This window comes from Pecten maximus, chromosome 16 (assembly GCF_902652985.1).
Source record: "Pecten maximus chromosome 16, xPecMax1.1, whole genome shotgun sequence".
NCBI lineage: Eukaryota > Metazoa > Mollusca > Bivalvia > Pectinida > Pectinidae > Pecten > Pecten maximus.
The window spans coordinates 4244565-4269408 of NC_047030.1; the positions used below are offsets into that span (position 1 = coordinate 4244565).

General features: G+C 39.3%; 2 protein-coding genes across 3 annotated transcripts; both read right to left on the minus strand.

Moving 5' to 3' along the window:
* Positions 1-1280: 1280 nt before the first annotated feature.
* Positions 1281-9354, minus strand: LOC117314613 (beta-1,3-galactosyltransferase brn-like). Of its 2 annotated transcripts, none has more exons than XM_033868682.1 (2): positions 9091-9354; positions 1281-4776 (listed from the first exon to the last, which is right to left on the minus strand). In XM_033868682.1, the coding sequence occupies exon 2, from the start codon at positions 4739-4741 to the stop codon at positions 3485-3487; it is 1257 nt and encodes a 418-aa protein (XP_033724573.1). In that variant the 5' UTR covers positions 4742-4776; positions 9091-9354; the 3' UTR covers positions 1281-3484. The 2 variants fall into 2 exon arrangements, with proteins under 2 accessions (XP_033724573.1, XP_033724572.1); XM_033868681.1 differs by lacking the exon at positions 9091-9354 and adding an exon at positions 6435-6571.
* Positions 9355-10751: 1397 nt separating this feature from the next.
* LOC117345228 (endoglucanase G-like) lies at positions 10752-24513 on the minus strand. Its single transcript, XM_033908252.1, has 10 exons — positions 24311-24513; positions 21175-21388; positions 20295-20465; positions 19712-20056; positions 19276-19387; positions 18359-18509; positions 16825-16969; positions 16139-16304; positions 11473-11663; positions 10752-10857 (listed from the first exon to the last, which is right to left on the minus strand). Exons 1-10 carry the CDS (start codon positions 24491-24493, stop codon positions 10811-10813), a joined length of 1725 nt encoding a protein of 574 aa, XP_033764143.1. The 5' UTR covers positions 24494-24513; the 3' UTR covers positions 10752-10810.
* Positions 24514-24844: the final 331 nt, after the last annotated feature.

Consider the following 24844-nt stretch of genomic DNA (forward strand, 5'->3'; position numbering starts at 1 on the left):
CTTCACTGTCTGTCAAGGTCATTTTTCTTCCTTGTCTAGGAAGGTTACATGTACATTTTGTATTGCCTGTGTGTCACTAAAGGTCATTTATCTTCCTTGGAAGAGTGACTTGTATTCTCTGTCTGTAGAGGTAATTTGTCTTCCCTGACTGGCAAGGTGACTTGTTTTTCCTTTCTGTCAAGGTCACTTCTCTTCTCTGTCTGTTAAGGTCATTTGTCTTCCCTGTCTGTCAAGGTAATTTTTTCCCTGCATGTCAAGGTCACTTGTCTTCTCTATCGGTCAATGCGATTTGTCTTCCTTGCATGTCAAGGCCATTTCTTTTCACTGTATGTCAAGGTTAATTGGCCCCATGTCTGTCAAGTAAATCTGTCTTCCATGTCTGTCAAGGTTACTTGTCTTGCCTGTGTGTCAAGGTCATTTGTCTTCCCTGTTTGTCAAGGTCACTTATCTTCTCCGTCTGTCAAAGTTACCTGTCTTCCTTGCGTGTCAAAGTTATTTGTCTTCAGTGTCCGTCAAGGTCATTTGTCTTGCCTGTGTGTCAAGGTCACTTGTCTTGCCTGTGTGTCATGTTCATTTGTCTTCTCATTCTTTCATTGTGACTTGTCTTTCGTTTCTGCCAAGATGACTTGTCTTCTCATTCTGTCAAAGTCACTTATCCTTTCTGTCTGTCAAGGTCATTTGCCTTCCTTGACTGGCAGTGTGACTTGTCTTCTCTGTCTGTAGAGGTCATTTCTTTTCCCTGTTTGTCAAGGTCACTGGTCTCACCTGCAGACCCTCGTAAAATACTAAATACTGTCTAAGTAAGTGTATTATTTCGAAGCTTTTAATACGTTACATTTATATTTTTATTTGTATCAACATAAATCGTTCTAGAATTTCGACCAACTTTCAGCGTAGTGGCGCGATTTTCACACGTATGGGCCGACTTTTGATTTGTTGAATGGCCAATGGCGAAATCACAAAGCATTTGACGTTTTGTGGTATGTATCGGCGAAAGGTAGAAATAGTTCTCCTAGGTTTCCAGTGCTAGTTTTACCAGTGGTGGTTACACCTTCTTAACGACACATTTGGGCACGTGCTGAAAGTCACTGTTTATCAATTCCTATATTGTCGGTCTGCGTTTGAGGAGTATTTTTTTTCTCTCTTTTTACCAAACAACATAACCCCTTAATTACGAACGCGATTAGGTCACCAATAGATTTACAACATTATACATAAGTTTAAATGTTTACGAATCCAATACTGATTGATACCGTGTATAGATGACAAACACTTCACAATGTAGAGATATAATGATTTTATATCTTTTGACATATGTAGTTTACAAGCTAAATATTTTTGGCATTCATATATATTGTATGTGCATATGTTACGGTAGCGTGACTTCTTTTATACTATTACACCATGTTTCTTAATAAGGACACAATGCAAAGCTGTTTTTAGGATGTGGTCGAAAACACAAATGGTTTTGCCACTTATGAGTACAAATAACAGAATGGATAATGGGCCTTTAATAAAGCATTATTTAATTCTTTCCGCCGGGCTCTTGAAGCCATCCTGGATCACCCGCTAATTCCTGGATATTGCACTTCGGCACGGAATTCAGCCCGATCTAAGTGAGAGCGGCTGATTATGTTTATTTCCCCCAGGAAAAACGTACACACCTTGCTGTTGAAGCAAAACTTGAAATATTGAACTTAATTCTAACTGTGCTATAGCAATGTTCTGCGAATGGCGTTATTGTACAGGTAAAACATTACCGGTATAACTCGCTGTAGAGAATATCGATAAATACATGTTTCCATTGATATTGTAATCGACTGGTCTCTTGTCGCCAACCACACACGAATTAACATTCAATCTCCTAGGATTTTATGTTATATGTACAATTAACGATTTTCCCCGCCGACTTTAGATTGAGATTTGAGTCATAGTGTAACATTATACATGTAGTTGCCGGCTTTACGTTTGTCTCGATATATTTCGGCAGAAATTGTGGAAGCCCGTGTCTACTTAAACTGAACCATCATTGTAGTGTCGGATATTGAAGTGAAAAATGATTATTCTTCGGGCCTCTCGCTCTACAAGATATGATTTTTTTTTTAAATCTTTCAGCGACCTCCGTAAAATGAAACTCTTTTTTCCGAAAAAGAGGAAGGTACATGTACGTCGGTTGATTAAAAGTTGCATTTGCATAAAGTAAACAGTTAGTGAAATAAAAAAAGAAGAAGATCGTAGTCTTGGCGTAGTGGTTACGAAGTCGAATGCATTTCTTAGCTGGAGATTTGGCCGTCGCGAGTTCGAGGTCCGGTAAAGCAGGGATCATGTCGTATAGCCAAGGGCCATCGGTGTTTTGATGTGAATTCCCGGTCATAATTCCACAGTGTATGTGAAATTGAATATTTAAACTGTTCGGTTCAATTTGCAGGGAAATAGATATAAGGATTTATGTTGAGTTAAAATAGCATCCGATACGTGTTGAAACGTTTGACATACAAGTGAATCTCGGGCCTGAAGTCTGCTGAAATTTATTGTACTCCATGTAATTTCAGCATTCCTATAAGATCCTGATCTGTTCCCAAACTACATAATAATAATGTAGTTTCGAATTGAACGCGTGTATTGCCTAAATGAGAGGCTTATATGAATGCCAACATTTTAATTTCCCAGCAGAGCAGTTTACAGATTGCCAGAACATTGGCTTTTTTTCACAGCTAGTCTCGACTGCAATGCAGGACCCGAGAATGTATTGCAGTCTAAATATATTTGCACCTATATTCCAGTGTGTATCACAGGGACCCGGGGACTGTACTGATAATTTGTTACAGCTTAAATGTATTAGGACCTATTCTAGTGTATCACAGGGACCTGAGAATTTTGTACAGCTAGAATGTATTTGGACCTATTTCACTACAGCATGACGTATTTGGACCTTTCCTAGTGTGCGTCTCAGGGACATGAGTTGACAGTCTCAGTGTATTTGTACCAGGGGAGGTTAACATGACACCCCTACGTGGTATACACACTATGGTACATACAGGTCTAAAGACTTATTGGTTCGTTGGTTGGTTTTTGTTTAACGTCCTATTAACAGTCAGGGTCATTTAAGGACGTGCCAGGTTTTGGTGGTGGAGGAAAGCCGGAGTACCCGGAGAAAAACCACCGGTCTACGATCAGAACCTGGCAACTGCCCCACGTAGGTTTCGAACTCGCAACCCAGAGGTGGAGGGCTAGTGTTAAAGTGTCGGGACACCTTGACCACTCTGCCACCGCGGCCCCTAAGTCTAAAGACACCTAGACTGTATTTCTACCACGGTATCCGTGCTTAATATATACTGTATTATATTTCCAACATGAACGTGAAAGTTTATATAGGAAAAGCATTTTTGGTCTATTTCTTGGCCTATTTATGTATCACTTGGCATGGCCATGAGGATTATCGAAATCGTATGCTGAATGTTGAGATGAAAATCACTTTGATAAGCTAAATGGCCTTCACACTATAAGCACGAAGATTCTTTCGACCATACTTGTGTAGTTGTTTGTTTTGGTGAATCCACCAGGCCCGTTCTAAGGTAGATGCCCGATCGTATCCGTGGGAGGCAATCACGTGTAGGAACCCCTCTCGACTGTACGGAAACTTGTGTATATGTACGCCCTTCATATTCGACGGACTTACATGCAACTTATAAGCAACTATTGAGATATACACATCGTCAAATATAAACTTCTTAGTAAAAGGAATTGCTAAATCTAGATCTATAACAAAATCAATAGAAAATAACATGAATCCCGCTGCAATGAAATCGGGGTAACGATCGAATGGATAATCCTCCCGGGAAATATACCATTTATTGTGTTCATTTCTGATCGGACGTCCATTTTCCCACATAGCTCCTCTGTAAAAGGAAGTCCTTTCATACTTCTCTACATTTTCAGTGTAATACACCAAGCGGTCTGGGGCAATGTAAAAATCATCATCAGTAAATAAGACGAATTTTGATTGGTTGCAATGATTTCGCGCCCATTTAATTCCACCAACCGTCTTCAGTGTATTATTGTAGTAGTCGTCATAAAATGACATCTGTATGATGTCACCATAACTGTTATGTTCCCGCTTTATTTGGCGTTGATACATCACGTGCTTTGTTGACCCTAACAGAAACAGGGTCACTATCCCTGAACTTGTACTTGTGTTGTTTCCCCAAGTGTTACGGATCATTTCCCGTCTTTTAAAATGGGTAACTCCAGATTTCACTACAATCAGCAGACGAACATTCCTTGTTTCACACATCCATGTAGGAGATTTGATAAAAGTATGTGGATAGGTGAATATTGGTTTAGCAGATACATCCCTGTTAGTCTTTAATTTGGATACTAAATCGTTCATATCAATTTCCAGAGGGTATTCAAAGTTATTGAAGGGGATATAGCCATGAACATCTGTACCACTTTTGGAATTTGCAGAATTTATTTGACACAAATTAAAACTTTTCATCGTTGAATTCTGATTGACGCAACTTACTGAATCATTCGATTGAATGATGTCAGTCCTTGAACCTGTAAAACTTTTCTTTGAATTCATGAAGGTTATCCACTGCAGCCAGTACGCTGTCATGTGATGTTTCCGTGTGTTTCTGTCTGTCAGTTTAAGGTAAAGAAGGAAATATGTGAACGTAGCCAATATTATTAAGCCCCACACCAGTCCAGCGTGTTTCCATGGGCACAGGCGTGACGTCATGGCTTTAGACGTCACGACTCTCACCGCACATTGATCTGTGGAAAACAATAACGGTATGTTAGTTATATTTGTTACCTGACCCTCTATTTAAATGAAAATTAAGTATTTACGACTGATGACTGTCAATATTTTAACTGTTAACTGGCGAGGAACATCCACACGCGCCCAAACAAATGATTACGTTTAGCCTAAGCGTCTTTCTGTCGTGATTTGAAACAGTATCTCAAATAAAGTCCGACCATATACCGCCCTCACCATAAAATAAATACAGTCAGACCATATAGCCCTCACTATAATACAAATGCAGTCAGACTATACCGCCCTCACCATTATGCAAATACAGTCAGACTATACCGCCCTCACCATTATGCAAATACAGTCAGACCATACCGCCCTCACCATTATACAAATACAGTCAGACCATACCGCCCTCACCATTATACAAATACATTCAGACCATACCGCCCTCACCATGATACAAATACAGCAAAACCATATAGCCCTCACTATAATACAAATACAAAATAATGTACAGTCAGACCATAGCGCCCTCGCCCTTTTACAAATACAGTCAGTCCGTAGCGCCCTCACATAATACAATTAAAGTCAGACCACAGCGCCCTCACCATAATACAATTACAGTCAGACCACAGCGCCCTCACCATAATATATTACAGTCAGACCTTAGCGCTCTCGTCATAATACATCATAATAAATTACAGCCAGACCTTAGCGCCCTCGTCATAATACATCATAATAGATTACAGCCAGACCTTAGCGCCCTCGTCATAATACATCATAATAAATTACAGTCAGACCTTAGCGCCCTCGTCATAATACATCATAATAGATTAGTCAGACCTTAACGCCCTCGTCATAACATCATAATAAATTAAAGTGAGACCTTAGCGCCCTCGTCATAATACATCATAATAAATTACAGTCAGACCTTAGCGCCCTCGTCATAATACATCATAATAGATTACAGTCAGACCTTAGCGCCTTCGTCATAATACACCATAATAGATTACAGTCAGACCTTAGCGCCCTCGTCATAATACACCATAATAGATTAGAGTCAGACCATAGCGACCTCGTCATAATACATCATAATAGATTAGAGTCAGACCTTAGCGCCCTCGTCATAATACATCATAATAGATTACAGTCAGACCATAGCGCCCTCGTCATAATACACCATAATAGATTAGAGTCAGACCAAGCGCCCTCGTCATAATACATCATAATAGATTACAGTCAGACCTTAGCGCCCTCGTCATAATATACATCATAATAAATTACAGTCAGACCTTAGCGCCCTCGTCATAATACATCATAATAAATTACAGTCAGACCATAGCGCCCTCGTCATAATACATCTTAATAGATTAGTCAGACCATAGCTCCCTCGTCATAATACATCATAATAGATTACAGTCAGACCTTAGCGCCCTCGTCATAATACATAATAAAATATTACAGTCAGACCTTAGCGCCCTCGTCATAATACATCATAATAGATTAGTCAGCTCATTGTATTTTGACCATACCGTAATTACAAACTATAACTCCCTTGTAAGAGAACAATCACGGAATGAAACCAAAGTGCCCTCGCGATGCTATTATCAATGTAATCCCCCTGACCAGAATACACTATTCAAACAAATCATACAAAAGGTTTATATTACTATACCTTATAAACCTGCTGCTGGCCGATACAATGCGCCACGTGTCTTTGCTATGGGGAAATGTCTTGACAGAGATAATAATGAAATGATATTTCGGACTCGTATTCCCCATCGCCACAAAACATATGTACCAGCCTCAGCACGTGGCACCGTGCCTGAGGAAATGTAGAAGCCGCATTACAGGGACACAGCACACAGACATGTATCGATTGCCAGCTGTTCATAACGTCAACACACTCACAGTATCGATGTTGGTTTTGCCATTTCCGTATAAAAGTTTCTTGGATTTATATATATATATATATAAAGCTATATTGGTGTTATAAAGAGTTATTGGTGTTTTAAAGAGTTATTGGTGTTTTAAAGAGTTGTTGGTGTTTTAAAGAGTTATTGGTGTTATAAAGATATATTGGTGTTTTAAAGAGTTATTGGTGTTATAAAGATTATTGGTGTTTTAAAGAGTTATTGGTGTTTTTAATTAAAGAGTTGTTGGTGTTTTTAATTAAAGAGTTGTTGGTGTTTTAAAGAGTTATTGGTGTTATAAAGAGTTACTGGTGTTTTAAAGAGTTATTGGTGTTATACAGACGAAATCTGAAATGTTACTCATAATAAAGCTTCTTTAAAGATATATTTTTGAGTAGCTATATAACAGGTGCGCTATGTATTTTGTTTTAATATCATGTCTCCAATTTCAAATACCCCGGTATAACGACTCATTGTTTTTTATGAAGGATGTTGTTCCTTTCTTGCCATATGTTTTTTTTTAATCTTACAATTCTACGCTCATAGACCCTTTTTTGAGTTTATAAATTCTTTAAACTGATATAGAAGCTTATGGTAACGCTTATCATTCTCATTTCCATGTGAAAACAAAGATTTTTCTCTGAAATCAAATAATGCTTTTTAACGAAAATCTTATTCAACGGATCTGGGGCCTACCTACCAATATTTCGATTTCGACGTGGAACCAATTCTATAACGTTTGATTCTAAATATAGAAGTATACCTTAATGTTCTGTAGAGTAATCAGTATAGGGTTCAACAGTTTCAACAATGCCACAAACAGAAAACAGATCTGTATCACATGTAGAACTTCATTCTATGGTTCAATATGATGTGTATGTATCAGACGTAGAACTTGTGTATCAGATGCAGAACTTCTTTTTACAGTTTAATATGACGTGTATTTGATTTATTTTATGCATGTTATGAAAAGTAGTGTAAATGGTGAAGAAGCACCCAAGTCAACAGATCAGGCTAAACCGCACAAACCAGTCATGCTCTCGCCAGTCGGCTACTTTAGATTTGTAAAATGTCAAATTTAACATTGTTTTGACACCACTTCGTCGGCTGACCGTGTCTGCCTTACCTGATCAAATGGTACTCTTGAAGAGCTATTTGTACAATCAACATGATCAACCGCTGTGAGTCAACGAAGACACTGCTGCACACTGGGCCAGGACAAAGTCGACGCCGGTTTACAGGGTAGATTTACTAGTGCAAAAATGGAACAGGGCTTGAAATAGGACCGAATTACTGAATAGACATAGTCCGAATTAGCCACAATTATACCACTATAGATCAATTCGACCGGTTTAGACAAAGATCCCGATTGAACCGAGTTCGGTTTAGCCCGAGTTTCCTCTGGTCCTGACACCATTTATAGCCCGAATTTCCTCTGGTCCTGACACCATTTATAGCCCGAATTTCCTCTGGCCCTGACACCATTTATAGCCCGAGTTTCCTCTGGTCCTGACCCCATTTATAGCCCGAGTTTCCTCTGGTCCTGACACCATTTATAGCCCTAATTTTCACTGGTCCTGACACCATTTATAGTACGAATTTTCTCTGGTCCTGATACAATTTCTGGTGTAGGGCTATAACCCGAGTTTCCTCTGGTCCTGACACCAATTATAGCCCGAGTTTCCTCTGGTCTTAACACCATTTATAGCCCGAGATTCCTCTGGCCCTGACACCATTTATAGCCCGAGATTCCGCTCTTGCCCCGATACCATGTCTGGTGAAGCCCTACACCAGAAGTGGTGTCAGGGCCAGAGGAAACCCGTTAAAATTAGAGATATCTGAATAAGAAAACCCCAAATGGCTTGCCATAGACCGGTTTATTTATGTTTAACATGGCGGACATTGTTTTGTGAACTTACGGCTGTAACTAGCATCATAGATATTAACAAAATGATATTGATTGGATTACTCTGCGGTTATTGCAATGAGATTTGGAAACGAAAGTTAACCGATTAGAAAATTAAGCTATATAATTTATAAAGCACATATCTTGTTAGTCATAATTTGAGTAAAAAGATCTATTTACATATATCTCAAAATAATTTATTATCAACCTAAAAAAATAGGTCTTATAGTCTGGTAACGCGGGATATTTTAGACTTATAATAGGTATTTAAATTGAATGATGTCGGTCTGTCTTATAAAACATATATTATTTACATCCAAACTAGGAACCATCTCTTACCTGTGAAACGAATAAATTACACCAGCTACAAAAGATGTCCTTGGAGAATACATAATTTGGCCTTATAAAACGCGGCCAGTTTCCAAATATAGCATGTACATGTATATGATATCTTTTTATTATGCCTCACGTCATTAGAAGTCGTTAGCGAACGAAGGCATTGTTGTACTCACCGTGGATTTCGGCTGCAGCACACTGCAGCACACGCTTACAATACGGTTTTAGACGACATTGATCACACAGGCTTCACCCAAGAGGACCGTATACTAAAGTACGTAAAACGTCATTCCAAGCTATCACACATGTTCCACTCCCGAGGACTGTAAACAAATCCAACATATCACACAGGCCCCACTCCAGAGGACCGTGCACGGATGCAGCAAGGTTCTAGACGACTGATCATTCAGATAACTGCGTACTGATGCACCAAGGTTCCAGATGACATTGATCACACATGACCTACTCCCGTGGACCTTGTACTGATGCAGTAAGGTTCTAGACGACATTAATCAAACAGGTTCCACTCCAGGGGACCGTGTACTGATGAAGCAAGGTTTAAGACGACACCGAACACACAGGTTCTACTCCAGAGGACCGTGTACTGATGAAGCAGGGTTTAAGACGACACCGAACACACAGGTTCTACTCCAGAGGACCGTGTACTGATACAGCAAGGATCTAGACGACATTGATCACACAGGTCCCACTTCCGAGGACCATATATGCTTGTGAAAGGCATACGTTATTTCATGTTGTATAGAGCATGAATGTAGATATTTAGAGTTAGAGTTTTTAGAGTTAGGGTTAGGTGACAAGTTTCTTGACGACGTCGAATAAACACCATTCCAGACGACCAATCACTATCAATCGGAACACCTCGCCTTCGTCTGCCAACGTAGAAAATGACGAAGGGTTCCGATTGTAAATACTCTGAAAAACTTTTGAGCGACGTTGATTATATGCATTACTCCCGAGAACCGTAAACCTTTCCGGCGACCATGGCCATCAGAATTGAGCAAGGTCACGGACGATGTTGACGTACACATGCGTTCTATTTCCGATGATGTAATGTAACTTTATTGGTTATACCCGTATCAATTACGCTTGTTGGCCCGGATGGAAGCGATAATCTTTATCGATGGGGAAATTAATACCGTGGGACTTTGTGGAAATTATAATAGAAAACATGTCTCCTACACCGAAATATATCTCGTATCTACTGCTTATAATATGTGTGTTAATAATAATTAACGATGGATGGGTGATTGAATGAAATAACAGTGATGGGAATAAAATCTACAAAATTCCATCTAACTTGCCTACCCATCAAATATGGATTTTATTGTTGCCAAATGAAACTCTTTAAATAGATACTGTGCGGAATGCTGATTAATTATGTAGACTTGTGACCCTTTTAAAAAACACAAATCTGCTTAACTGCGAGTCTATGACGCACACGCCCTGCCAGGTATGTATATCTGAACCTCGTATCGACCGGTTCTAATGCAGCAAGTGAGTGTGGGTTGTTTTGTGTGTTTGCCTTTCTTGAATCTACTGGCGATATTTCATACTTGAAATCTATCGATTTTTCGTAGCGATGCTTCCTGATATCTTCATTAATAGTCATTAATACAACCGAGGTAATTATTTTTAATTACTGAAGTAAGGATCGAACTAGGGAAATCTGGCTTCCGTGACTACCGCTGCACCAAAGTGTCCAAAGAGAGACTGTCCTCAGCCGAATCAGTAGGAAGTAGCTCGTGTCTTGGTTTAATGTACCATGGTAGTATTCATAAAGTTGGCAGGAATATTTAATTTAAAATTAACAAAGATATGTATTTCTCAGTTTTTAATGATTAAAAAAATAACACACATAGAATCTAGACGTTGTCTTTATGGCGTTGCCGGAAGTAGGCCTCTCAGACTTAATGACTCCAATGCTGCCAAACAAAAACAAAAACAAAATAAAATCTCCAAAGAAAACTTAACTGTTCTTAAAATGTCGTGATCAGGAAAAAAGGTTACACCACGTTTGACCACCGATATAAACTCCTGGTAATAATTCCTGTCATATCATATTTCTAATAAATCCTGTCACATGATTATTTCCCGTGAAATACTTTAACCTAGCGAGTTGTAATATGACCACGGAGACAAATTATCTGCATGAAACCTGCTTTAACACCTTTTTATAAAGTGAACTGGATGTGTATGACCTCTGCAATTCCCTATGGCATTCAGCATGTTCCTTGACAACGACCCTATGACATTCAGCATGTTCCTTGACAACGACCCTATGGCATCCAGCATGTTCCTTGACAACGACCCTATGAAATTCAGCATGTTCCTTGACAACGACCCTGTGACATTTAGCATGTTCATTGACAACGACCATGTGACATTTAGCATGTTACTTGACAACGACCCTATGGCATTCAGCATATTCCTTGACAACGACCATGTGACATTTCCCATAATAGTACACATTTCCAATATATCCCTGACATAACCTTTGAATCAATGTTTTTTTGACTTCACGACCTATGACCTCCCACCTGAAATAGCTCCCTGGAAGCCGGAATTGTAGTCGCAGGCCACTTCGTTGTTGACATAGTTCTCACGATCATCCTTGTAGTCATCAGAACCGCCAGGACCCCCAACGAGGGCGCCATATAGAGTATGAGGGCTTGGTCCAGAATTCTTTAGATCCGCGTGGGAACATGGAGCTGGCATCGAGGGACAGGAGCTGTTCATACAATATATAGCTAATAAAACAAACGGTTTATCGGACATACACCCGGCACATTGATTGACCATAAGTGTGCACACAACAGTTAATCAATCAACTATTTATTATAATATTAACAACAACAACGTAAGTTTGTAATTTGTGTAACATGACTTCTTCAGCACAAGGTCTTGGGTACGGGTGTTTTATATGTAAAAGTCTTACGAATTGACATATTTCATTTTTCGGCCAAGATTCTAGAACACCCTTCGGCTTTATAGATATATCTATATTTGAACAGTAATGATTTCCCTGTGGAATTTATGCCAGAGAAACACGTATTACCTATTGAGTAAACATTGATGAAGGATGCGGGGCATTGTTACTAAAAGATTTTGACTTATTGTAAATTCATTTTTCGAAGCTGTTAGTGCAATCTATATTTAGATCAGGTGATTAAGTTTTTTTAATTTTCTATAACGATAAATGATACCACACTGTTACTCTTCCATCGTTACAGCCTAGATGTCTTAATTTGAGTCCGTTTACTTTAGAGTACCATCCTTCTTGAGGGTTTGGTCTCGACTTTATGCACATACATTGGTTTAACCAACCCTCTCACTCTAGTTTTTATAGATACGTTGATATCCGGGTGTTTGATTTATATCTAAACATAGCCTGGCATAGATCATAAAATTTTATAATAAATAAGACCAGTTCCCTCCCTTTGTTCTTTACTCTCCCCAGGGCTGCGCCATGTGTACCAATCGATATCCGGTGACGAACGTAGAACTAATTTTAGAGGTGGAAAACCACGATAAACACAATGATTTTCAGTTAAGGAGTAACTATGCGCTGTGATCGGTAACAAACAGTTTCCTGTCCATTCTGTTGATGGTAAGAGCGAGTGTCCATTGTGTTTATGACAAAGATCGAGTGTCCATTGTGTTGATGATAAAGATCAAGTGTCCATTGTGTTGATGATAAAGAGCGAGTGTCCATTGTGTCTATTATAAAGAGCGAGTGTCCATTGTGTTTATGACAAAGATCGAGTGTCCATTGTGTTGATGATAAAGATCAAGTGTCCGTTGTGTTGATGATAAAGAGCGAGTGTCCATTGTGTTTATGACAAAGATCGAGTGTCCATTGTGTTGATGATAAAGATCGAGTGTCCATTGTGTTTATTATAAAGAGCGAGTGTCCATTGTGTTTATTATAAAGAGCGAGTGTCCATTGTGTTGATGATAAAGAGCGAGTGTCCATTGTGTCGATGACAAAGATCGAGTGTCCATTGTGTTTTTGTCAAACCTCGAGTGTCAGTAAAGAATTACAGGAAAGAATTTGTGACCGTCAGTCATCAATGTAAACAACTGGAATCATGTCTCACTCGCACTCAGATTTAGGATCTCGTCGGTCAGCCCGACCTAGAACTTTAATTCCAAACGGAGAAAGTCTTTATGAAGAGTCTGTATAATCTTACAAAAATAAACTGTTTGCTCTGAGACTAGAGTCAGGCCTTCTACAAACTCGGTAACTTACATCAAAGTACCAGAAGTACTCAGAGATATCAGAGAACTTTTTGAGGTTTTTACGAAGTGTACGGACAGATGGGAGCGAATTAGAAGAAATATCTCATAGAGTAGTGGAAAGCGCCTTAAAATCAAAAATAGATATTGCATCGAAGGCACTTGAGACAGAACTAACCGGAAGTTTCACCTTTGAATCTTCATCAGCGCACGCGAAAACCAGCATGTCCGGATGTACAGCTACGACTAACTCGCGTCGTTCCACATCTAGTAGCACTAAGTCCCTGCTAATGAAACAGCGAGCCAAGGCGGAGGGAGCAAAAGTAAGGCTTAAATTCATGGAACAGGAAATAGAGCTTAACAAAAAGCAGTCTGCTTTACAGGCCGATATGAAACTTCTCGCATCCAAACGCGACCTTGTCGAGGCAGAAGCTGAACTAAAGTGTACTACGGATGTCATAGATGAGGGCTCAGAACTTGACTTCAATCCATCAAGTTTTGGAGGTGCTTCGACGATCTTGAAACAAGAAAGTACAGAACAATATGTTCTTGAGCAACTCAAGAATATATCTTTGCCTTGTCGGTCCAGGCCGCCGCAACACGCTGATGATTTCACACACATTACGCCTTCACCGACTGTTCAGCACCAAATATCACAGCGAAGCGCTGATGATTTCCCACACATTACGCCTGCACCTGATGTCCAGCACCAAATACCTTAGCAATGCCCTGATGGTTTTACGCGCTTGATGCATACGCCTAGTGTCCAACATCGAATGGTAGAACCCCAAACTCACACTTCGGATAAGGCGACATACTCACACCAACAGCCTTATGTGGATAAATGTCTACATAGCGAGATCAGTTCCAAACAAGAAAACTAGAGAACTACCCACCCATTTTACAGGGTACCGCCTCTTTGAACCTAAATGCCTTTGAATTCTCCACAGCAAGCCCCAATATATGCTCCGATTGATTGTTTATTGTGAAGAACGATCTTCTTCCATCTCGCCTAACTACGTTCTCGGGTAAATCAGAGTTGTTTTGACAAAAGGAGAGCCACATTAAAAAACGTGATGTCTGAATTAGAGGTCTCCCACTCGAAGATATAGATCTCTTGGTCAAATGGCTTGGTCTGGAGTCTTCAAAACATGCACTGAGTATTCTTTCTGCTCATTCGAACAATCCAACGCGTGCTTTGAGGTGTATTAGGGAGAGACTTAAGGAACGTTACACGAGCCCCAAAATGGTGGAGAAGGAGAAGAAAGAGGACACTGTGAGTTCAACCTGTGCTCAAATCTGCGGTAAGAGCGGCGTCGGCAGCAATTCGTGTGCCAAAACACTTATTGTTCGAGTTCCCTGAAGGAAATCCAAACCTGTCTTTATTGACATGTGCGATTATTGACGATCAGAGTAATCGTTCCCTTGCATCCACTAAGTTCTTCGACTTCAACGAGTGTGTTGACGAAATGGAATACACACTTTCGTCTTGCTCCGGCTACACTACCACCAGAGGCAGAAGAGCTGCTGAATACACGATCCAATCCTTAGATTGAACTGCGAAGCTCACGCTACCCAGATTGATAGAATGCAACCAAATTCCTTACATTCGTGAGGAAATAACTACGCCAGACGCCAGGCACCTCCAAGACAAAGTGGAACATATCCCTCCTGTAGAATCGGACGCTGACATCACGTTTCAGATCGGACGTGGGTGAGTTGAAAATCCAAGTGGATTCCCCATGGCAGGAGTATGGGGAAGGATGATCGAGGTTTCCCGCAGAATCTTAGATTCTATGCTGTTAGAGCGCAACAAAAGGGATCTCATACATGAGGTTCTTTGCACCTTCATGGCAGAAGTATGTACCATAATCGACGCGCGCCACATAGTGTCGGTGTCATCGGATCCTAAATCACCCTCGGTCCTGTCACCAGCTATGTTGCTCACCCAGAAGCACTTCTGAGCCGTATGCTCACTTAAGCATTAAGAACGTGTATAAGTCACAGTGGAGGCATGTTCAGTGCTTGGCAGAAGCGTTCTGCAAACGGTGGCAACAAGAGAACATGAACAGCCTTCAAAAAAGACAGAAGTGACACCAGGAGACCTCAAATCTAAAAGAGGGAGACGTTGTGTTGATGAGAGACAGTCAGTGTACGAATAAGAACGACTGGCCTATGGGAATAATCCTGAGGACCTTTCTAGGTGATGACGGTCTAGTGAGGAAGGTGGAGGTTCGCGTGTCTAGACGTGGTGGAGAAACCACTACATTTGTTAGACCGGTGTCTGAACTCGTTTTACTTGTCGCAGAATAGTTACTTGGTTAGCTGTCTGTTTTCTGATGTAGTCAAAGACTGTACATCACATTTATGATAATTCTATTTTGATGTAAGGTGAAGTGATTTCCGGTAGAATTGAAGAGGGGAGTGTAATGACACCTGAGAGTTATCATCCGGTTAGAGTGATCTCCCTTGACAGGAACTAAAAGGCAGTATGGTCGAACTTATCTCTCTGTGTGTTAAAATAAGTAATCAAGCCATAGTTGACAACCACAGAGTAAGTGACAATGATATTAATGTGTGCATGATTGATATATAATCAGATTTATGAACGATTTAGATAGTGTGTGACCTGAATTAGTCCAAGTAGGACTATTTAGTCAAACTATCGTTACTTTCGTTTTCGTTTGCATTCCAGTCAAAATCTAGTGTCGTTGTTTATACATTTGTAGTTCTTTACCGTCTCTGGAGGTCTGTAAAAGAACATGTAATCAACTCCGTGATAAAATAACATCCGCAATAAAGACGCTCACACAACTGGCTAGTACCGACGTTTCTCTGTGTATCATACGTAAGGGAAGTAGAGGAAGGTACCCGTCTATATTATATGGATGTACAATTACAATTCCCTGGTTTAGAATTCCCGGAATGTTCAATACAGAGTACCCGGATATACAACATAGAACTTACGCAGCTCTGTGATGAGGGTGAGTTGGTGGGTTGACTCCATAGCCAACGACAAAGCTCCTTCCGGTGTCCCCAAGAGCGTAATGAATTTGAGACATTGCCCATGCGCGGTAAGCATCACTGTGAATACCATCCTCAGCAGCTAACAGAGCCATGAATGCCATGTTCGCTATATAATACATAAATATGCCCTAAAATCAATCGATGAAATAAAGAGATTACACCATTTATTGACTTATTCCTAAGACTATTATGAGATAAGGCAATGCTATTTGACATTTTTGTTATAATTAAAGCACAGCCTACATGATATCCAGCGTTCTTGGTTAATTTGTATTTTCTAATGTTAATTAAACTTTGTACGAACCTCATAAAACATGAATTGTGAATAATGGCATTTTAATACTAAACACATACCTGTTTATTGTAATGTATAAATTAACTCAGATTTTCGAATCTAAGATGAACGATAATCCCTTCTTTTTAACTACAATGACCTTACGGATACTACTATACGATATTATCGTATTTATTATTTAATTTATTAACATTCGCAAACTTACATTAAAAATCAAACTGATATTCTTTAATAATTATGTCACAGAGTATTCAGGAATCATTAATGAAACTCCGTGAGTAATTTTTTAATTTTTGCGAATTTTAATTTTAGGCTCTGGTCAGTTACTTACAAGCATATCTGAGAGCTCCCCACTGGAGTCTAAATGCTAGTCCCTTTGGAGTATACGGGACAGTCCCTCCAGGCATCCAATCCGTGAATGTGCTTTCAATATCGTTTAAGTAAGCATCCTTTCTTGTTAGTTCGTACAGAAGAATCTGAAGAAAAATTCCAAGCGTTAATTTTACAAAACAATACCATCTTAATGCCAAAATAAAGGAAGAGAAAGTCCATTAAAAACCAACGAACAAAGAGCGGAACAACGCTTAAATAGTTTTGGTCATATGACTATCTCAGAAGACTAAGGTCATGAACGAAGAAGTGGCCAGTCAAACAGATTACAGATCATGCGGAGCAACACGAAGGCTAGTGTCATAGCCAAACTGAAGTTTCAGGTATCCGCTTCCTTGCGTGAAGAAAATCCGAGTGCTGAAGTTTCAGGTTTCAGCGTTCATGCATGAAGAAAATACTGGAGCTGAAGTTTCAGGTTTCAGCTTTCATGCACGAAGAAAATCTGAGAGCTGACGTTTCATGCATCCACGTTCTTGCTTGAAGAAATCTGTGCCATCGACAGAAGAGCGTCAAATGGAAATCAAAAGACCTTTAGATGGAAGCGCGGAAACTAAAACAATATAGGCTAAAGCTAAACGATACGAAGGTCTGTCCATAGATAAACGGAAGCTAGGTGCAATAGCTACATGACAATGCTGCGATCGGGTTGTCAATATTAAAGATAATGATTTGTTGGACAAAAAGAAACATTTTCAGAATGACCCAAGACTCATATTCAGATAGAGTTCATCTGTTCATGCTGGTGTATAAGAATTTCAAGCCTGATTAGCATCCAAGTGTTTCGCTAAATCTTTCAGCCACGTCCTTGACGGCTTCGACGTCACCCCAACCTACCAAATCATTTTGTAACGAAAGAATGGCCAGCTGTATGATGCAGTCTGATCCATTATGGCTCTACGGTATCTCACTCACGAACGGTTTTGAAATGTGTCTTTTTCGCAATCCTTTGACATGTTATTACAATACCAGACGTATACGTTTCATTTGCTACCCATGTAAATAGATTTATCGTATGACTACCGTGTAATAAATCGTCAGAAGACGCCGGCTGATAGTCCTGCATAACAGCGACTGACTGGTGAGGAATGTTTTGTTTTCGCGCCAGGTGTCAACCTGTGACGTCACAATATTAACAGTCGCCTGTTTCATATGCAAAATTAAGATAAAGAAACTGCACTATGTACTAAAAAGTTAATTTTACAAGAAGTTCGTTATGCACTTGACCGACTTTTGGTTTTTAGTGATGCGATTCAATCCGACACTGATCAGTTTACCAATCAGCTGGTTGAACACTCCATACGGGAAGAAACGACAGTAAATAGGAGTCGTATAATAAATATATTTTGTCATGAGTTCCCCTTCATATTAAACTGGTGTTACTGGTTTTGCATTTTTCATTTTTGCGAGAAAAATATACTCAATACAAAGTATCTTTAGTTTATCACGTCAGTGCGTGGTAGGTGGTAGGTTGTTACCGAAGAGCTAGCGATTTTCTCGTCCCATGACTGCCCCCATGCACCGCCAGTAACGTAGTACTGTTCCGCCTGAGTCAGGTACTTCGTTTCGTTGGTGACTTTGTATAACCATGCCCCGGCCCAAGACAGTTCGTCCTCGTATGCGTCAGACCTACAAGACAACGAAAGGCACATCAGCTGTTAAGATATCCACAAAAACGTCATTAAACTTTAGAAGTACCACGAAGCCCAAAGACTGCATCGCTCACATGGACATATTCATGATAGAAAACTTTGCTATTGCCAATTTATTTTATATTGTAAAACCATTTAAGGTTCTTGGATCGAGGCCGGGTAATGAAGGCAACATGAGTGTGTTCCTTTCTACATATCAATAACCTTCTTTTTAACCCTGGGACTAAATTGCTTAGCTGTGAGGTCAAAATATGGGTCAAGTTCTTACATTATGAGCTTTTCATTTCTCTGTAATCGTCAATTGTGAAATTGGTACGTGGTTGGATCTCTACTGTTGCTATATCATATCCCATGAACTAAGCCCTCAGTCGCGGCGAAGAATTCCTTATGGCATGATTGTGTGTCCTTGTTAATACCCAGCAGTTTCATCAATGGTAATAACGCTACAATCTTATTCTTTCTTTCTCATTTTTGTCATGCGTGGGTTTGGTACACAGTATATTGTTCTGGTCGAGGTAGAAAAGTTGTCAAAATAACGATAGACAAACGAACGGACGCCACAACATGCGAGTTTAAACAGAAATTGATAGCTTCAATTTATCACATTTTAAAAACCTATTGCAATGCTATTTATTTATCAGAATGATCCCCCTTAAATGTGTACCTGTAAATTCAGCTTATTTATTCAGTGCTTGATGATAGGTGACGTATGACGTCATGGGAACGTGAATGCCATTCTTTACCTGTAGAAGCCTGCAGCCGCGTTCACACTGTCGCTATAACGCCCAAGGTACTTGGTCGCGAAGTCGTTCAACTGTTTGGAATGGCTTAGGAGTTTCGCAGCGAACTCTGGGTCTTTTAAAGCAAAGGGAATTAAAACATATTTGTTTCATTTCTTAATGTTTCGTGAGGCATATGATCTGATTTCTTTATTAATACAAGATTTTAGTAGAATTTAACACAACCTTATCTTTCAATCCATAATAAGAACATTTACGAGTTCATCAATGTTATGCCACAGGACTGAACAAATTTCTCACTTTGCTGTCCGTTTGTACTTATTACCAATTAGATACTGACGGTTAGGGATGTTACATGTTCAGCTCATATGAAAATTCTTATGATTTCAACCTACCACTGGCAAAACAAAGACTGACGTCCCAGGGAATATGTACATACCTTTGTCCTTGAAAACCAGATAACTAGCAGCCATGGCAGCAGAATATTCAGCGGCTACGTCACTTCCGGGTTTACTTGAGTCCACTTTATATGCTGGTCTTGCCATGGTCATATCTTCTGGTCTTCCCCAATATGCATGATCGGGGCCACCATCTCCAACTTGGACGTAAAGTTCTTCCGGTGCCGTGTGGCATTTCAACATCCATTCAAGGGGCCACCTAATGCAATCGTATGCATAGTCCTTTTGTCCTGCATGCTCGTAAGCGTCGCCAAATCTCAACATACTCCATGCCAGCAGGGTCACGGTCGCCGACATTGGCAGACCGAACTTAATATGGTCGCCAGCTGAAATTAATGTAAACACTGCCTGATGATGACGGACTGACGACCCAGTTATTAATGATAAAAATTGCACCCTAATTAAACCTAATTATTTATATGCACAATGAATTATTTACAATGTATTGCTAACTTACGTTTAAACAGATCTAGTCTATCTACACATACTACAGCGTTTTCTTTGCATTTCAAGCGTTTCTATGATTCATTATAACAATAGGAAGTGACGTCATAGGCCACATACCGTCATACCAGCCACCCGTAAGATCCTCTCCGTTTTGTCCGTGATCGGTCAAAGCTGAGTCCCCTCTCCATGGTATACGGTTTGTAGGAGGTAGTTTGCCGGACCTTTGAGCCTCGTAAAACAGAATAGACTTCTCCAAGATCTCATCGTAATCGTACTTTGTTCCCGAGGCTAAAATGATATTTGGACAACATCTTTGAATTTTATCACATATTTTATCAGTCATCAGTCTATCAGATATTAGCCATATTAATGACTTCCTAACGACATAAACAGAGTTATTATATTGGTATGTAAAATTCCCTATACAAACTATAATAAAAAAAATAAGCAACATTTTTGCAATTATATGTTGCAAACAGAAAATAGCTTCCCCGGCCGGACTTTTATCTTGTACTGTCCACCCTCGCGTGATTACCAAGATAGCATTTCGATTTTCCCGCGATCCAGAGTAAACTTGCAATTTGATTGGCTGATGTTTCAAGAGTCTCCGGGACCTTGCACGTAATGTTGACGTGAGTCAGCTGGTTTCCGAATTCCGGTGTAAACAAACATGGAAGGCTCATATAAAATATTGAATGACAGAAACATCAAAAACACTGCCAATGTAATCAAGGTTGTTATTAGGATCCTGAAAATTATTTGGCCAATACTAAAGTGCCTACATCATTGGATGATCTACGATCTTATAATGACGAAAACTTGAAAACTTTTTCGTTTTAGTGTTTTGTTCTCAATATTCGAGCTGTAAGTCTAATATAACTAGATAATTATTGACTTCCCGTCGGGCAATAGTCAGGATCTTATGTGCTAACAAAATCGCTGTTGCCCTCACTCCCAGTCAATAATTGTATACTATTTTGTAATACCAGATACTAACATGGTATAACTGTCGGAACCGTTTGTCCATCTTTCGCGAAGTTGATAAGTTCGGCCACTGCTGTAGGTGCTGTATTGCCTGAGAATTGTCCCTGAAAGACAATGTCAAGCGTCGTTCCGGGAAGTGCAATTCCGTATTCGGGTCTGTTGCTTATAATCCACAACAAGCCGTCGTCAGATTTCTTAACGACTTTGCCGATCTTGTCATCCATCTCCTGTAGGAGTAAAATGGCCAAATTTACTTACATCTACATATCTATATTTCAGGTAAGTCGAACTTCGTTATCACTCTTTCAAGTCTGCAATATATCTGCGTACATATTTTCGACATCAGGATTTTTTCTCTTTTTTTTTGTGAACGACAATGAACAAACCTCGTTAATATGTGTGTTGATTTCATGGTCACTTCTCCGGTTGGCCTTTTGAGAACGTGACATAACTAGAGGCCTAGATTTAAGTGATGAGAGCAATATTGATAAAGTGTAAGCTTGAGTACGAAAAATATATAAACAACGTAAAAGGCGTCTATTCTGTACCCCTTTAGATTTACTAGTGTATAACGAGGATGATACCAATAGGCACGATTCGTTTAAATAATTTCAGTCACCTAAGTCTCAGTTTAAAATGCCCCCCAACCCAACCCAAGCTAATGAGCCACGACCTTTAAGGGTCTAGAGATTGGCCATTCGAGAAGGATGGTAGGATTTCTCAATATCAATAACAGATTTTCGGTGGATTTCGTCAAGACTCGGAATTCCGAACCTTGATGGAATTCTGCGATATTCTTCAAGACAAGAATTTGGAAATCAATCATTCGAATCGATGGAGATTCGCGTAATTCACATTACAAAAAGTAGGCAAACCTCCAATTCAGTAAACACGTGTCTGGTTGTTAATCTTGTAAACTCCATGAACAGATTTGTCGGCTAAAATGTGTTATTGTATCAAAATGCGTGGCTCTATCTCTAGGATTCGTAGCTAAGGTATCCTTTATCAGATATTGATAATGACACCAGGATCGCTTCGATCTCAGAGAGTACTGTGGCCGAGCAGTTACTGACATCATACATTGCACGCGAGTTTTAATGGGTGCCAACGGACCTACATCACTATGGCAATTATCTAACATCACTAATTTCGCGCATCAATGTTTTAAATGTTTGATGTTAACTTCAGCTCCTTTAGATGTTTAGGGTGGGTTCGTGGTACATTTATCTTCAACTTATTTCAATGCGTGATTAATACGTGTCAGTTAGCTAATCAGAGGGAAATATTTATTTGGAAGTAAAATACTCACACTAATTGCAATATGTTTACCATGCCGAATATGTTCAAGTGGTCTCCAATGCTTGAATTCGTGTACTTTTCCAATTTATTCATTTAGAAGGATTTATAAATCACTTTTTTTTTTCTATTAAGCTGTCCATCAAGCAATACAAACAACACTATATCTATACCAGCTTTACCTTTGTATAAAACAAGTTTTGTTTTGATGCTGTCTCATTGGTTATGATGAGTTTTCTCTGATACAATCTGCAGATATATCACAAGTTGTTTATTGTATTCAAAGGAACTCATTTCCCTTAAAACACATGAACTGCAGGGCTGTGACTTTGTTTGGCTTGAACGTTAACATAGATACCGTATATGTCGTATGACATCGTTTCCTGTTGTGACACCAATCCGTTTGGAATTTGAGGAAACAATATATCAGCCGAAAATAAAAGTTTAAATAAAAAGAAAGTTATTTGTTTTGGTCTGGTAACGTTTGTTTTGAAATGTGAAAATTTTCCAAATTTCTAAGTGTGAAATGTTCTTATTTCAATATTCAACGGAGTAACGTACATATCTAAAAAAAAAAAAAAAAAAAAAACCCACATACATTTATAGATGTATTTGGAAATCAGATCATGTATTTTTTATTTCCTTATCCACGAAATTCCGGTGTTGTCTTCCTTTCGGTCTCTAAGCATGAACGTGCCTCCCATCACACACTCGATCAGATATAGCAGAATCTTTACCAGGTCTACGAAGGATAGAGTGTGAAATTGAGAAACGAAAATTAAACTTTCTAGGTTCAATCGCCAACCTACCATCGTACACTATATCAAAAGATATATTCATACGTAGACTATACCAAATTCGAAGAGATCATTCGAGTTCACAAATGGGTTTTATTGCGGACGTGCTTCAGCTACTACAAAAGTATAAAATTTCTGACATTTTAGATATATACATAGACAATGCGACATTCCCATCAAAAACCTTATGGAAACAAAAGGTTAGAAAAGCAATACATCATTCTGAAAATGAACTTCTCGCTCTAAGAATGCACCAGGATAATGACTTTTTACGCTTCCATGACGTACATGGCAGTTATCATCCATGGACAATGTGGACAATTCCTTTAAAAAGTCAGTATGAGAGATCCGCCATTAGATATATCAGCAAAGTCCTGTCAACCATACCCAGTTGGACAGAAGGTCTGTGTCTTAAATGTGGACTCTTATACATTGACTTAATTTTACACATAGCGACTACTTGTGACATCACACATAACATCAGATGTGAATATATGATATCAATTCTAGACAAATGTGGTGAAGAGTTTGGTGTGTACTTAAACAATCTGCCTCACGAGGATTTCTTGAGGTGCATCTTAGGTAAAAAGACTGTACAGTCATCACCAATCAAAGATACAAATACATTTTACCTAGAAAGTGCGAAATATGTATTCAAGGCAGCCAAATTCTACTTTGAAAATAAGTAAATGTCAGTTTTATATATGTGATATTCAATTATCTGAATATTATATCTGTTACCTGTAAATATGATGAAGAAAGAAAAGACTTTGCCAGTTAAAGCTAATGTAACATAAATTTTGTAATAACTTTTCAGTATGTTTAAAAATTTGTATCTCTAGTCAAGAGGAATAAAAGAATTGATTGATTGATTGATCTACGTACGGCGTAAATGCATAAAATACAGCAAATCTTTGCAAAACCTTTTTCGTTGTCCTTCGTTCGCCACATTCTTATTACGAAATCCTGTTGTCCTGGTGTACACGTACACATTGCTTACTTCCCCACAGGACCTACCGGCCTATACTGACGCTATGACCGGATATAGATCCATACCTGAATTCTGACCATAGGCGAAGAAAACTTGATGATGAGTTCCCAACCGTCAATCAGCTCATCGGCATGGAAGACAAAGTGACCTTTGATGTTATTTCCCCAGTCGTGACCGCTGGTCATAGGCACGTGGGCCATCTGACCACAGGTCAGTATGACCGCGAGTACGGTGTAAAACAGTATCATCTGAAAGCTGAATAAGTAATAACTGAGGTCAACATGGCGTCATTAAAATATGACTGGATTTGCTACCTTATCCGGGTTTTGTCATTTCAGAGAGGTCACGCTTTTATTCACGGAGTCGAAATTCACACCTCCGCCATCAGTAGTCTACGAACATCTTTTTCATACTTTTCGCTTATTTTCTCATGAATATGACTTATACGATAAGAAGAATCTTATCCCCCTGTCAGTGTCAAAAAGCTCGTGATATATCAAAGTAGTTGAAATCTTTAAAGGGGCATTCCTTTGTTCGAACACCAGAGTGTATTGTACATTAATTTATAAGATTTATGAATGAAATTAGCTTACACTCAT